The 14699-nt window shown below is 61.0% G+C and overlaps 1 protein-coding gene across 1 annotated transcript; it reads right to left on the bottom strand.

Annotated features, from left to right (window-relative positions):
- Positions 1–655: 655 nt before the first annotated feature.
- SNTA1 (syntrophin alpha 1) lies at positions 656–13885 on the bottom strand. The gene is made up of 8 exons (XM_030288650.4): positions 13549–13885; positions 11083–11268; positions 3967–4165; positions 3677–3884; positions 3479–3609; positions 2059–2255; positions 1795–1982; positions 656–1514 (listed from the first exon to the last, which is right to left on the bottom strand). Exons 1-8 carry the CDS (start codon positions 13811–13813, stop codon positions 1422–1424), a joined length of 1467 nt encoding a protein of 488 aa, XP_030144510.3. The 5' UTR covers positions 13814–13885; the 3' UTR covers positions 656–1421.
- Between the last annotated feature and the right edge of the window lie 814 nt (positions 13886–14699).

Here is a 14699-nt window from a genome sequence, read left to right as displayed (position 1 = left end):
AGGCATCACTGAAAACCACAGACTCAGAGAAGGTCTGGGCTGGAAGGGAACTTAAAACTCAGCTCATTCCACCCCCTTCCATGGGCAGAGACACCTTCCACTGTCCCAGGCTGCTCCAAGCTCCATCCAGCCTGGCCTTGGACACTGCCAGGGATCCAGAGGCAGCCACAGCTGCTCTGATATTATTTTGCTGCTCCCCAGGTGCCCCCATGGACAGGGCCAGTCCAGAAGGAGGAGGTTAACCCAGAATTTGGCACTGAAGTGATGCAAACAGCCCTTACCTGTTTTCCCAACAACTTTCCAAGCCTCTGCTGCTGCTCAGCCAGGCTGCTGTGCTTATTGGGAAAAATATAAAAAACAAAACACAACTTTCTTGAGTTTGGAAATTATGCCCACCCTCCTCTGAGCATCCTGAAGTGTGGGGAACCCAAACCCACCTGATAACACCAAAGGTGGTGCTGGCATCAGCATGTCCTTCTCTGCCACTCCCAGCACAGAGTTGGGCACCTTAAAACAGTGTCCCCAGCACCACCAGCTCACAGCAGCCTCAAGGCAAATCCCTTCCTCCCCCTGGTGGAAAACACCCCAAGGCTCAGCCCAGGCACCGACCACAAACTGATTTTCAATTTCTCCAAGTGAAACCAGCAGACAGATCTTGGCTCCTGCTGGTTGTGATCTGCAAAGTTTATTTAACCCCCCCAAAAAAGGCATTTCCATGCAGAATCTTTTGGTTCATAAAAGAAGTCATTCCGCAGCAGCCACCTGACAACCCTCCCCCCAAACCCACAAATAAAGTGACCCCAGAGTGCACAAAACCAAACGAACCGTCCAACTCCAACAGAGAAAAGTGGTTCCTATCATTCCATACAATATGGAAAAATTTGGCATATACAGCTGATCTTGCAGTTCCTGTCCCTTGAGCACTTTAGAGCTGGTTTGGCCTCCAGCCCTTGGGTTGCCTGTCTGGAAAAAAGACACAGGGGTCCTTGTGCTGCAGGACTGGGGACTCTCCGAGGGGACCAACCCAGGTGCGGAAGAGCTGCCACATCAGCGTTTGGAAGTGGGCAATATAAATATAAAACATGAATATAAATGGGTTCTTTGTACAGAAAATATCATCTCTCAAGGCACTGGGGTGATGGCCACGTGTCCACTCGTGGGCTCCCAATGGGTTTCTCCAGCCACCAAGGAAGGAGGGGAGGAAGGCACCGGAGAAGTCCTGGTGCTGCCATCCAAGAGGGGTTTCACCCCACTGCTGCCCCAAGACGCCCCAAGGGGGGTTTTTCCTGGCTGGATGGTGCTTCTCCTTGCTGGGGGTGACTGATCCCATGGGGGCTGCAGTCTCCTTGGGATGGCTCAGGGCTGGGTTTAGCCAGGAGGGAGGTGCATAGATGGGCCGGGGACTTGGCTGGGCTCCCTCGTCACGCCAGCAGGCCCAGCCGGGTCACCTTGGCCGACAGGAAGGAGTGGATGATGAAGACGATGGTCTTGGGGCAGGAGTGAAGGTCCAATTGCTGCAAAAAAGAAAAGGAGGAATGTTTGCAATGGGGAGGGCTGTTCCTGCAGCAGCCAGCTTTCAGCCAGGTACCACCCAGAGCTCCCCAAACCCACCACAGCTTTACTGGGGCCCTGGGGAGGGCTGTGCACCCTGGCTGGGGTGGGCAGACGGGGCCACGTGTCACTCCTATCCCACTCCCTATCCAGGATGGATGCCATGAGCAGGGTAGGTGCTCTGCTCCCCCTCTGCCCCCCCCCCGAGCATGGGTGGGGCTGCTGAAGGCAAAGCCAACTCACGATCTCTCCCTCTGGTCCACCAAAGTCCAGGTAGAGCATCTTGATGCCATCATCTGAGGACATCTGCAGCTTCTCAAAGGGCTGCTGAAGCAGGATGGTCCTGCTGAGCCCGGGCTCGCTGGTGGAGATGGTGAAGCCCTTGTCGATGTGGACGGTCAGGGTGCAGTCCTGCCCCTTCCACGTGCAGGCTGGGGACAGGGATGGGATGGGGTGAGCCGGAGGTGCCACCACACCCCCTGCTCCCTCCCCCGGGCCCCTGCTGACCTGCCGAGACCTCCTGGGCCAGCTCGGCGGCGCCGTGAGTGCCATCCACCAGCAGGCGCGTCCACAGGGCGAGCTCCCGGGGACTCTCCAGGCTGAAGAGGTGGGTCTGCACGCCCAGGCGGCCGCCGGCGCGCAGCGCGAAGGAGCGCTCGGCCTCGTACAGCGCCGAGCCCTTGGCCGGCCCCGAGTGCACCAGCCTGCGGCACGGCCAGCGCTCAGCGCCGCGCCCCGCACGGCCCCGGAACCGCCACAGCACCGAACCAGCACCGCATCCCGCATCTCACCCCGCACCACCCCGTGCTGGACCACCCCAGCGCTGCACCCCTGCACCGCAACATGCCAGCAACAACACAGCACCGCCCAGCACCGCACCCCTGCACTGCCCGGCACCACACACCGAACATCACAGCACTGCCCATCAGCACCGCACGTCAGCATCGCTCCTCGCATAGCTCAAGCCCCGCTTCGCATCCTGCACAGCCCCAGCATCCCGCATAGCCTCAGCACGATCCTGCACCCTGCACAGCTCCAGCACAGCCCCAGCACTGCCGCACATCCCGCACGGCCCCGGCACAGCCCCGGCCCTGCCGCGCATCCCGCACGGCCCCGGCACAGCCCCGGCCCTGCCGCGCATCCCGCACGGCCCCGGCACAGCCCCGGCCCTGCCGCGCATCCCGCACGGCCCCGGCACAGCCCCAGCACTGCCGCGCATCCCGCACAGCCCCGGCCCTGCCGCGCATCCCGCACGGCCCCGGCACAGCCCCGGCCCTGCCGCGCATCCCGCACGGCTCCAGCACAGCCCCGGCACTGCCGCGCATCCCGCACAGCTCCAGCACAGCCCCGGCCCTGCCGCGCATCCCGCACGGCCCCGGCACAGCCCCGGCCCTGCCGCGCATCCCGCACGGCTCCAGCACAGCCCCGGCCCTGCCGCGCATCCCGCACGGCCGCAGCGCCTCACCCGCTCTCCGCCGCCGCCAGGGGGCGGTGCAGCCCCGCGGATGAGGCCCCGCAGCGCCCGCGCTGGAGCCGCCCCCGGGGCCGCCCCCGCCCCAAAACCCGCCCTGAGCTCACGCCCTCCGCCGTGAAACCCCGCCCCGAGCCTTGCCCCGAATCCCTCCCTCAAAACCCGCCCTGAAATCCCGCCCCGACACCCGCCCGCAATGCCTGTCCCGAACCCGCAACTCAGCACCGTTCTGCCCATTGCCCTGACACCACCCCGGACAGTGCCACCACCCCCGCGCCCTAAGCCCCCGCACTGTGCCCGAGACTCTGCCACCAGCCCTTGGACATTGTCACCACTCTGGAGGTCTGCCACCAGCCCTGGATTCTGCCCAGACTCCTAGACCCTGGCACTGCCCCCAGGGACTGCCACCACCCTCTCCCTGCCGGGGCAGGAGGGCACTGAGCTGGTGGCCCCTACCTGGTGGCGATGAGCGGGTAGCTGTGCGTGGGCTTGCTCAGAGCGTCCCGGCTCTGCGGCAGGCTCCCGTACAGCAGCAGCTCCTTCTCTGTCAGCACGGCCAGGAGGTTCCTGCTGCCGGCGCTGGGGAGCTAAAAAAGGACTGGATCAGGGCCACCGGCAGCGTGGTGGCACGGGGTGGCGGGGCCCGGGGGGTACCTGCTCGGTCAGCCAGCCCACGTGCTTGATGTCCCGTCCGGCCACCGTGCCAGCCCCCGCCAGCTGTGCCCGCAGCTCCTCCTTCACCCGCGGCAGCAGCGCGGCCGCGTTGGCCTGGATGGCGCCGAGCCACGACTGCGCCGTGGCCTCATCCTTGGCCCGCAGGAAGAGCGCAACGCGCCCGTCCGCCGAGCACACCTCCAGGTACCTGCAGGGACACGATGGGTGTCTGCCCGCCCTCGGCTCCCGGGCACCGCCGTGCCACCGCCCGCCCCGGTGCCACCGCTGACCTGTGCTCCGGGTCCGTGGGGAGGCACTTGCGGGACACGTAGCACATCTTCAGAGGGACACTCCGGCTCTCCCGGAGCTCCCGAGGGGACAGCAGAGGGGATGATCGCTTCTGCTGGGCAGCAGGAGAGGGGTCCCAGCTGACCGTGGCCCCCGCTGAGGAGTTCTTGAAGTAGGGCGAGATCTCCTTCATGTACTTCACTGGAAGAGAGGCAGCACCCCCTGAGGTGTCAGCCCAGGCCAGGGCAGCCTTGTCCTTCCCTGCTGAAACCCCCACACTCTCCCTGCGCCAGAGCTGCTGACCCCTCATTAGCTCCCAGAGCTGCCAGCCACGGCTGCTGCAGGTCCCCTGCCCCTGCAGGTGCAGGTGGGCACTGGTGGGCGAGTCACACAGATTCACAGAATGGTTTGGGTTGAAACAAACCTTAAAGATCATGCCCATTGCAACCCCCTCATTCCATTATTGAGGATTCTCAGCAGCATTAAAGGGACCTTCCCACTGGCACATTCATGCCAGAGCCTGTAGGGCATTCGGGGAAGATGTGTGTAGTGTCAGCGGGGCTTTCCTGCATGGTGCAGGGGGATGGAGCATTGTGAGGCCCTTGGGAGGATGGAGCATTTGCACAGTAACCCCAGGAATGGTTAAGGGTTCTGCTGGGAGAGACAATTACGGGAGGCTGTGGCCTCAGTGATAAGAGCAATTGCTTTAGGAACAGAAGAACATTGATTATCAGAGAATCATCTGGGTTGGAAGGGAGCTTAAAGCCCATCTCAATCCACCCCCTGCCATGGGCAGGGACACTTTCCACTGTCCCAGGCTGCTCCAAGCCCCATCCAACCTGGCCTTGGACACTTCCATGGATTCAGGGGCAGCCACAGCTTCTCGACACCCTGTGCCAGGGCCTCCCCACCCTCACATGACACCTTGAACCTTCCCAGTACCTCAGCTCCACCACTGCAGCCTGGGGAGCTCTGCAAGAGGGATTAAAAACAGCCTTTTCCCCCTTTTTCCTTCCCTTTAACCCAGATCAGTTCACAGATCCAGGCCTGAGCAGTTCCCTAGGGCAGCACACGCAGCCAGGGGTGGGGAATGGGAGAGAGTCCCAGGCCAAAATTACACAGTCCAAACTGTGCTGGTACAGCCAGTCCCGCTGCCAGCTGAGGAACAGTGCTCAAATACCCTGGCTTGGCCCCAGGAAAAGCCTCGGAGAGCTGCTCTCTGCTCGCACAGCCCTGCCCCGTGAGCCTCAAACCAGGGAAAAGAAACCAGTCCTCACTGAGCCTGGCTCCAGAGCCAGAGCCCTCAGAGCCACGCTGGGATGGCAGCTGGCTCCAGAGGTTTGGGGAAAGGGGGAGATGAAAGGTACCACAAATTGATGGGGCCCCACAGGCACATCCTGAAAATGAGTTTGGCAATGCTGGCTGAAAAACTCCAGCTGAGCAGCTGGGATGCCAGTCCTGGTCCTGCCCTGGGGTAGCAAGGGACCAGCTACTGACTCCAGGGAAGGGTTTCCCTCTGGAGGCCCTTAGGAAAACACTACGGAACAGACACGTGCCTGCAGCCACGTCTCCAGCCATCCTGGCTGGTTCCACTCCAGTTCCAAGCCAGCAGAGTGGGTGGCAGGATGGGGGACACGAGTTTGGCTTTGCAGCCAACCCTTGTAGGTGGCTGGATGGGCACAGCTCCATCGCTGCAGCCAAGCCACAGCAGCCTGATGTGTCCCTTTTCTCACCAGAGCCCTTTTCTCTGGCAAAGCTACACTGTGCCAGCATGCACCCACTCCCAAACTTCACCTGGCCACCAGATGGGTCGTCTCCCACCCATCCTCCCCCGAGGTCACAGCCCCAAGGCCGCCAGAGCTCCAGCAGTGTTTGGACAATGCCCTCAGGGATGCACAGGGTGGGATTGTTGGGATGCCTGTGCAGGGCCAGGAGTTGGACCGGCTGATCCTGGTGGGTCCCTTCCAACTCGGCCTATTCTCTGCTCTCCCCTTCCATTCCTATCCCAGCGAGCTCCCTAAATCCCGACAGCCCGGCAGGAGCTGCGTGGAGCCGGAGCCCCGCGGGTGCTCTGCGGGACGCGGCTATAAATGGCCACGGCGCTGCGCCACGTGGGCCGGGTCACCCCGCGGTGGCCCCGGGGCCAAGGCGGCGGCGGGGGCCACCAGCCTCGTGCCCTGCGCCTCCCGGTACAAAAATAGCCGCGTTCCCGCAGGCATCCGAGCCGCGCTGGATCTGACTCGAGCCATTAATCTTGGCAGCGAGGACCTGCCATTATCCCGGTGCCTGGGAACTAATTGGAGCTGAGAAAGATGCCATTGAGCCGCTGAAACCCGAGCGGCGTCCCTGCGGCAGTCCCTGGCTCCCCGGGCACGCGGGGGACGTCACCGGCATTAGCCGGGCGGCGGCGGGGTCACGTCCCGAGGGAGCCCAGTGCGGGACAGGGCACGGAGAATGAGGCAACAGGCGGGTCTAGTGTCTCGGGGACGTGGCTTTAAGGAGGCTTTCAGGCTGGTGCAAAGCACGGTGGGTCCTGAGCCAGCACGGGGAGCTGGGAGGTGCTGGAGGCTGTGACACTCCCTGGCCAAGGCCACATCACCGTCCCATGGGAACTGCTGTCCCCTCCAGTGACCCCAGCGCTGGCTTCACAGTGGGCTGACTTACACTTCTGCCAGTCCCTTCACTGCAGTTGATACTGAATGGATTAATTAATTACCCCCATCTCACTGAAGCAAACAATTCCATATCATGCATCACCTCTGCTAGTGGCAACTGTAATTCTTGAACTGTTTTTTCTTTCTAATTAGCAGCTTGCAGTGCTGGGGCTTCTGCCTGCTCCCTGGCAGCCTGCACCCTCCAAAAACCACCGGGCAGCAACACTGCCTGGCTGCTGCTGACTTGAAGTCACCTACAGCGGGCACACAGCCCTCAGTGGCTTCTGGGCTAATCCACGTGGGCTCTCCAGGGAAAGAGCCTGTCCCACTGATCCTCTCCAGAACAGAGGACAGGACAAACAGGACCTTTAATTGCTCAGGGCTTTGCACTAAGGAAAACTTTGTTTTAGGCTTTTGGGGAAGAGCAAAAGCCTCTGGGTGTGCAGCCACCCATCCCATGCCTGGACAGTGCCTCTGCAGGGAGCCAGATGGTGGCACAGGGTCTCCCAATCACTGGAGCATCCCACGTGTCCTGAAACCCGGAGTGAGCTACACCAGGGACATGTTTAACCAAAGGCCCTGGGTCTGCCTCTGTGTTACAACTGGTTTTTTCCTCCCCAGCATGCCAGAAAGGGGCAGAACCATCAAAATTCTTTGGTTTGACTTCTTGGCTAGAACTTCTCCTTCTCCATCAGCCCATCCCTCAATCACAAACCAACCACTCCTGGCACCCTGGATCCCAAGTCAGCACAACCTGCCCCACACATCCCCGCGGCTCAGCACTGACCCCACAGAGCTTCACCGAGGAGCCACGATGCTTCCTCCAGGCAGGAAAACAGACACAGACACCCAGAGCAGTTCAAGAACACCCTCTCACTGATTGGGTCAGCCACCAGCACACTCTGCTTCAGCCTGCAGATCACAGCGTGGATTTAAAGAAGAGGTTCCAGATTCCATTCCTGGGCAGGAGTAGGGTGGTACTGCTGCTTCTCCTGCCAAAATCTTCCCAGCAGCATCTACACAGCTCAGCAAAGCCATCACATCAGGAAATCTTCCAGAGAGCTCCTGGAGATTGAGTGCTGGCCCTACAGAGATGCTAATCCCACCTCCAGCTGGTCCCTCTCTGACTCAGGATTAATGAGGCAAAACTGGCATGTTAAACTGGGGGGTGAGCAAACACACATCCCAAAGAAACACCCTGAAATGACCTGCCAGCTCCAACCCAGTGCTCCTATGTGCTTCCAGAACGGCCAACACAGTCACCAGCACCCCACCCTGGGACCATGCCCTGCCCCTGGCTCCAAGCATGAACACAACAGCAGCTCCTTGTCCCAGCTGCCTCAGCTCAAGTCCTTCTACCCCAGGAAGGAAGATGCCATGGGATGCTGCAGGGTGAGGTGCCACTGCTGTCCCTCCTGCCCCAGGATCCCATCCCAGCTCTCAGTGCCACATTCCATGCCCCAGCTCTTTGCTAAACATTCCCCTGTGCTGCACTGTCAGCAGGGAAATCACAGGACAACCCTCCCTGTTTCCAGGGAGGAGAAACAAACCCAGGAAACTCCCCAGGGAAAGCAAAGCTTCAGAGCAGCAAGGTCTGGAGGTGGCAGATGTGCCCCATCACCTCTTGGCATCATCCCCAGGGCAGATCCAAAGCCTTCCTTCCCACGGTTATGGCAACCAGCACTCTGGAGAATCACCAGCCCCACTCTCTCCCAGCACCCATTTTTCTGAATTTCAAATTCCAAGCAACTACTTGGCCAAGCAAGTCCCAAAGAGCAGAGATTGCCCCAGGAGCATCCCTGTGGCAGATAAGTCATGGATGTGAGATGCCTACAGCTACCCCAACTCCTCCTCCCCGCTGCTCCCAGTTCTTCCCCCATGACAGTACAGCACAGAGGCCTCACCAGGAAAACCTCTCCTGACCCCAGAACCCTTCCAAGGGCAGCTGGAAGGATGTTTATCACCCTTCCCCCTGCCATGGAGTCTCTGGATTCCAAGCAATGAAAATAAGGAAAAGAAACCAAGGGAAAAATAAGGCAAGGGAGAGCAACTCTCCCTGAAATAACAATGTAATATAAATACAGTCCAACTCCTCCTGCAAATACCAAGAGAATAGTTTGGCACATTCAGAAAAAAATCTTGGCAGGACACACAGAGAGGTATCTGCATGTCCTCACGCCTGGGCAGCAATGACACCCAGGAGCCTGAAGCCAAGCTGAGCAGCCCAGGGTGAAATCTGGCATGTGGAGCCACTGCTGGTGCTCACACTAGAACGCATCACCTCCCAGCTCTGCCACTTTGGGGAGTCTCAGCCCAGCTCACTGCCCTGTGAGGAGGTGCCAGCTCTCCTAGTTTTGTTACCTGCTGCAATGCCACCTGCAAACCTCCCTAAAAACTCCAAATCCCAAGAATGACTGCAGCCGGGAGCAGCAAGGAGTGAACAGACGCTGGCTGTGCCAAATACTCTGGTTTAGCACTCAGAGCACCATAAGGAAAGCTGGAGTCACAGCTGGCAGCATGTGGGGAGCAGAAAGTATCTAAGTAATGTTAAGGTGCTCTTTTTTAAGCTCTGCCTTCTCCAAGCAGGAGAAGGCAGCAGGGAACACCCCAGTTTAACACCCTGGAGAGCCACAGGGGTGTCAGGTACAAGGCAGGGTCACCACCTCCACAGGACAGTGACAGAGCTACACTGTGCCAGCAAACCCAAAATCAGGGAGGGGACGGAGATGTACCATGTTTATCAGTGACATCAGTGACCAGATGAGCATCAGAGATCCCTTCCCTGCTCTGGCTGGACCCCAACAACATCAGATACAAACTCATCCCAGAGCTCCAGAGTGCTGTAGTGGGAGCCAGCCCAGCCCCAGTCTCCTCCCAAGTGTACCTGCTGGGAATTTTAATTAATTAAGAAACCCAGCAGGTCATACCTGAGCTCAGCAAGCTACAGCAAAGGCCCTGCCTGCAAATGCCTCCCAGGAGTGAGACCTGGATCCCAGGGGATGGAGGAGGGGTCCAGGGAGAGAAATTGTTCTCTCCAGAAAGAGCAGCTCCTCTCCACCTCTGGCTGGAGCTCTGGCAGAAGGGAAACCCACACCAAAGGATGAACAGAAGATAATGGAGGGAGGGTGGTCCGAGAGCAGCGGCTCCAGGCAGGAATTTTGCAGACTCACAAAGAAAGAAGCTCTTGTATTTTCCTTTGGTCAGAAAAAACAACAAAACCAACAAAACCACCCCACCACCAACCCTATCTGCTCCCAGCAGCTGTGCAGAGCAGCACATTCCTCCAGCTGAACCGTGGTCCTGAGGCTCCCAGGAGAGGAGGAACCCACAGCAGAAAGGGCTGAGCAAAGCTAAAAATGAAAATCTGGAGCTGAGACAATCTGGGGAAGGCAGAGGAAAGCCGGAGCCACGGTGGTCGCTGGCAGCACAGCACACAGAACTGCTTTGTTCACAGACAGCCCCGAGCACTGCCCCCAAATCAAACCTCCCTCTGGAACCTGGGAAGGGTCTCTGGTGCCAAAACCCCCTGTTAAACAGGGTGACCCCAGGGACTGTTGGAATGAGGGGAGGGGAAGGCTCCTTTCCCCAGGGACAGATCTGGGATGCTCATCCCAGCCTGGCTGAACTGGCAGAGAGTGGGCAAACATGGACAGATATGAGGTGAAGGGTAGCCAGAGAAGAATGGGGTCTCTCCCTCAGAGTTCTCATGGTCCCAACCCATCAACCCGCACCCAGTCCTCAAGGAGGGCTTGAGGGGGCTCCTACAGTGTGCCAGCCCCCTCAGGACTTGGAGACACCAGGGACCATCTGCCTGGTACCGAGAGGGAGCCCATTCCCAGGGAACAGCCTGCTCCAGTGTGGTTGCGTCCCTGGGATGTTTGTAGCCTCAGCTTCCAGGGATCCCCTTGGTGGGCAGCATCCCCTGGATAGGTAGTTCTTGAGCGGGCCCTGCCACACCCTCCACCTGCCCAAAACCCACCCAGCAAACCCCAAGACACTCAGCAGGAGTTGGGGACCAGTGCACCCCCTCCCTGCTGGCATAAACCTACACCAGCCAGAGATGTGGGTTTAAATTAAAACCACGGGGAAAGCAGAAAATGTTTTCTCTTGCCCCAGGAACTGCAGACATGGGAGTGATGCTGTGCAATGAAAGAATCCCAAATCCCAGAAATCTGTCCCACACCTCCCACTGCTGCCTGCCTGAGGTCCCACAGCGGGGAGACAGAGCCTCTGGCCATGGAGTACTGGCACACAAATCCCTCCCTCTCCGGAAGGAGACGGGGAGATCCAGGGAGATCCCAGCAGTTGCCTCCAGCTCTCTGGATGAGCAGACAAATTACTCTGCATATGTTGCTTTCCATTTGAAAGAGTATGCAAATGCAGCTGCAGATGATATGCCACCCCTATGTCATCCCAGTACAGGAAGGAGAACCATTCTGCCCTCATCACATCTTTGTCTCTTACCTTCCAAGATCACTTCCTTGCCCGTCTTCTTCAAGGCCTGCACAGCCTCATCGTGGGTGGCCTCGGACAGGTCGGTGCCATTGACGGCGAGGATGGCATCCCCCACGTACAGCGCCTCGGTCTGGTCTGCTGCCAGCCCCTTAAAGATCTTGGAGATCAAGATGGGCATTTTATTCTCTCGGCCACCTTGAAACAGAAGAGACAGGGAGCGGTTGTGGCTGTAGGAGCGCTTGGAGGAGTGTGTGGGGAGAGGGATGCTCTGGTACCAGATGGTCTCAGCAAGGCTGAGCCTTTCTGCTGGCACTCAAAGCACCGTGCCAGGTCAGCCCTCTGCCCACTCCCCCAGATACCCACAGGACACCTGTACAACCACAGCAGCCAAAGTACCATGAAGCTATACAGCTGATGAAGTGATTGCTCCAAAACCACTCAGATTGGTCACAGATTATTCACAGAGTGAACACGTAACCTGGCCATCTCCCCATCAGTTTTGGCAGGAAAGTGTATCGTTATTTGCATTATTAATCATGTATGCTGAGCAACTATCCTGGCTCTAAGGACTTTATGATCTCAACAGATAAGACAGCTGAATGTTTTTGGAGAGGCCAAAGAGGCAGGGAGAGGTGAACCAATCTGGCTGCATGTTCCTGTCCACACAGCAGCCCTATTTACCGGGTGCTCCCCGCTGTACCGACTAAAAGAATGCTATTCAAACTCCCGAATGCTATTCAAACTCCCGGCGGCTTCAGGAGATCAATTTGCACATCGACTTTTGAACCCGCAGGGAGATCCGAGCCGCCTCCGTGCCAGGGCACAGGGATGCAGCAGCCATTGCCCGCGGCAGCCGGGGATCAGCAGTGCCCGATGTGCCCCGGGACAGCCTGTCCCGAGGAGTCTCCAAGAGATAATCCTCATCCCAGCGGGAGATGCTGAGCGCAGCCCGCTGTCACTGCCCGCCCCGGGCTGCTCCCAGCCGGTGCCACAGGCATTTCCTCGCTCAGCCGCCTGCCAAGGCAGTGAGGGCTCCGGTTATCAGCTGTCAGAGGCCCCGGCGGGGGCTGCTCCGTCCTTGCGCCAGCGGCTCCTCGCCCGGCTGCCAGTGCCGAGAGCCCTGCCAGAGCTGAGAACCTCCGCCAGCCCGGCTCTCGCTCGGCTCCCTGCTGTCCTGACAGCCCCAAGCCACGTCCTGTGGCAGGACATTCAACCCCAGGTGGCACCCAGTGTCCCTGCATGAAGCACGGCTGGCACATGAACAGCGACATGCCAGCAGCTCGGTGAGGAGCTATGTCCTGCCCTACCAAGGCTGCCCCGCCCTCCACAACTCCTTCCACTGCCCAGTTTTGATGGCAACTACATCTTTTCCACATACGTCACTGCAAAAGTAAAGTTTTAACTGAACCAAGGGAAGTTTCTCCTTTCCTGGGGGAGCCACAGAGCAAGCAATAACTTGGCAGCCAAGGGGTGGTTACGAAAGGGGGTTTGTGCTTCCCAAAAAAAGGGCTGGCACACTGGGGCACCCTGCAGACACGGCCAGCAGTGTCGATCCAGTTCCAGCAGCCGCACATTCACATTGCAAAACCTCCCCACTACCAGAGGGAGCCGGAGGCTGCGTCTGTGCCCCCTCTGAGCTGGGAGGAGAAGCCACGTCAGGAGGGGAGAGCTGTCCTGTCACTGCCCCCGGGGCGGCCGAGCCCGCTGCCTCTCACAGCCACGCTCCGTGACAGCCCTGTCCGTGTCTCCGCGCTGCCCTTTTCATCCTGCTTTCACAGTTTCCAACACACTCGGAGCTGCGTGAAAATCAAAGGCAGGCAGAAAGGCAGGAAAGGCATCCCTGCCCTAAGAAGTTTCCAGCCTGAAGTTCAGGCGAGTCACCAAGGAGCGGGACAGCTCGGGAGGGAAAACAGACATAAAACAGGGAGACTTCTCTGGAGCACATCTCCAAGCCCGAGCGCGCTGGTTTAACACCCCACCCAGCGCCGGCAGATCTCCCGGGGCTTTACATCGCTGCTTTCGTTTTGCTGACAGCTTTAAAGGGACATTTCCCAACTCAGGAACACGGCAGGACAAGGACACGCCAGCCCAGCCCTCCCTTTGGCTGCAAAAGGGAAACTTTCGCGTAACCGGGTGCCCCCAGCACCCCACCCGTGGGTGCGGGGGACAGCGGGTCTCCCCCCGGCTCACAAACCCTGGGGTCCCTCAGGGGCACGGCGGGCAGGCACTGGCCGGTCACTCCGCACCCCAAATCATCGCTCTTTCCGTAGGCTGGGAATGGTTCGGGTGCCGTCACTGCCACGTATCCCCCTCCCCGTGCTGAGCTGGGGCTGGGGACGGTGAGGACCCCGACCCCAGCCCCGCTCCCCGCGGGGTTCGCTCCGAGCGAGCCGCGGGACCGCAGCAGCAGCAACAGGTCCCGGTGCCGATGCCCCTCTCCCCACGCTGCCCCGGGACCCCCGGGCCCGGCCTCACCTTTGATGCTGATGCCGAGCCCCCCCACGTCCTGCTTGACGACGCGCACGGTGCGCCTGATGTTGGCGAGCGCCTCGGGCGCGGCGGAGCCCGGCTCGCCGCCGTTCAGCTGCGCCGCCGGGGCCTCGGGGCCGGGCCCGGGGCTGTCTGCGGGGCTGACCCCCAGCACGTCCTCGGCCAGGGTGAGCAGGACGCGGAGCCACTGCCCGCTGGGGCCGCGTAGCTCCAGCAGCCCGGTGCGCGGGGCGCGCCTGCCCGCCGCCATCTTCGCGCGCTCCGCGTCCCACACCGCCCCGCGCCGCCCCTCACACCGCACCGCCCGTCCCACACCGCACCGCCCGTCCTACACCGCCCCTCACACCGCCCCACACCGCCCCTCACACCGCACCGCCCGTCCCACACCGCCCGTCCCACACCGCCCCTCACACCGCCCCACACCGCCCCTCACACCGCACCGCCCCTCACACCGCACCGCCCGTCCCACACCGCCCCTCACACCGCACCGCCCGTCCCACACCGCCCCTCACACCGCACCGCCCGTCCCACACCGCACCGCCCGTCCTACACCGCCCCTCACACCGCCCCACACCGCCCCTCACACCGCACCGCCCGTCCCACACCGCCCGTCCCACACCGCCCCTCACACCGCCCCACACCGCCCCTCACACCGCACCGCCCCTCACACCGCACCGCCCGTCCCACACCGCCCCTCACACCGCACCGCCCGTCCCACACCGCCCCTCACACCGCACCGCCCGTCCCACACCGCCCGTCCCACACCGCCCCTCACACCGCCCGTCCCACACCGCCCCTCACACCGCCCCACACCGCCCCACACCGCCCCTCACACCGCACCGCCCGTCCCACACCGCCCGTCCCACACCGCACCGCCCGTCCCACACCGCACCGCCCGTCCCACACCGCTCCGCACCGCCCGTCCCACACCGCCCGTCCCACACCGCCCGTCCCACACCGCACCGCCCGTCCCACACCGCCCCTCACACCGCCCCACACCGCCCCTCACACCGCACCGCCCGTCCCACACCGCCCGTCCTACACCGCCCCTCACACCGCCCCACACCGCCCCTCACACCGCCCCACACCGCCCCTCACACCGCACCGCCCGTCCCACACCGCCCGTCCCACACCGC

Source organism: Taeniopygia guttata, chromosome 20 (assembly GCF_048771995.1).
Source record: "Taeniopygia guttata chromosome 20, bTaeGut7.mat, whole genome shotgun sequence".
NCBI lineage: Eukaryota > Metazoa > Chordata > Aves > Passeriformes > Estrildidae > Taeniopygia > Taeniopygia guttata.
This window is presented reverse-complemented; position numbering and strand designations above follow the sequence as displayed.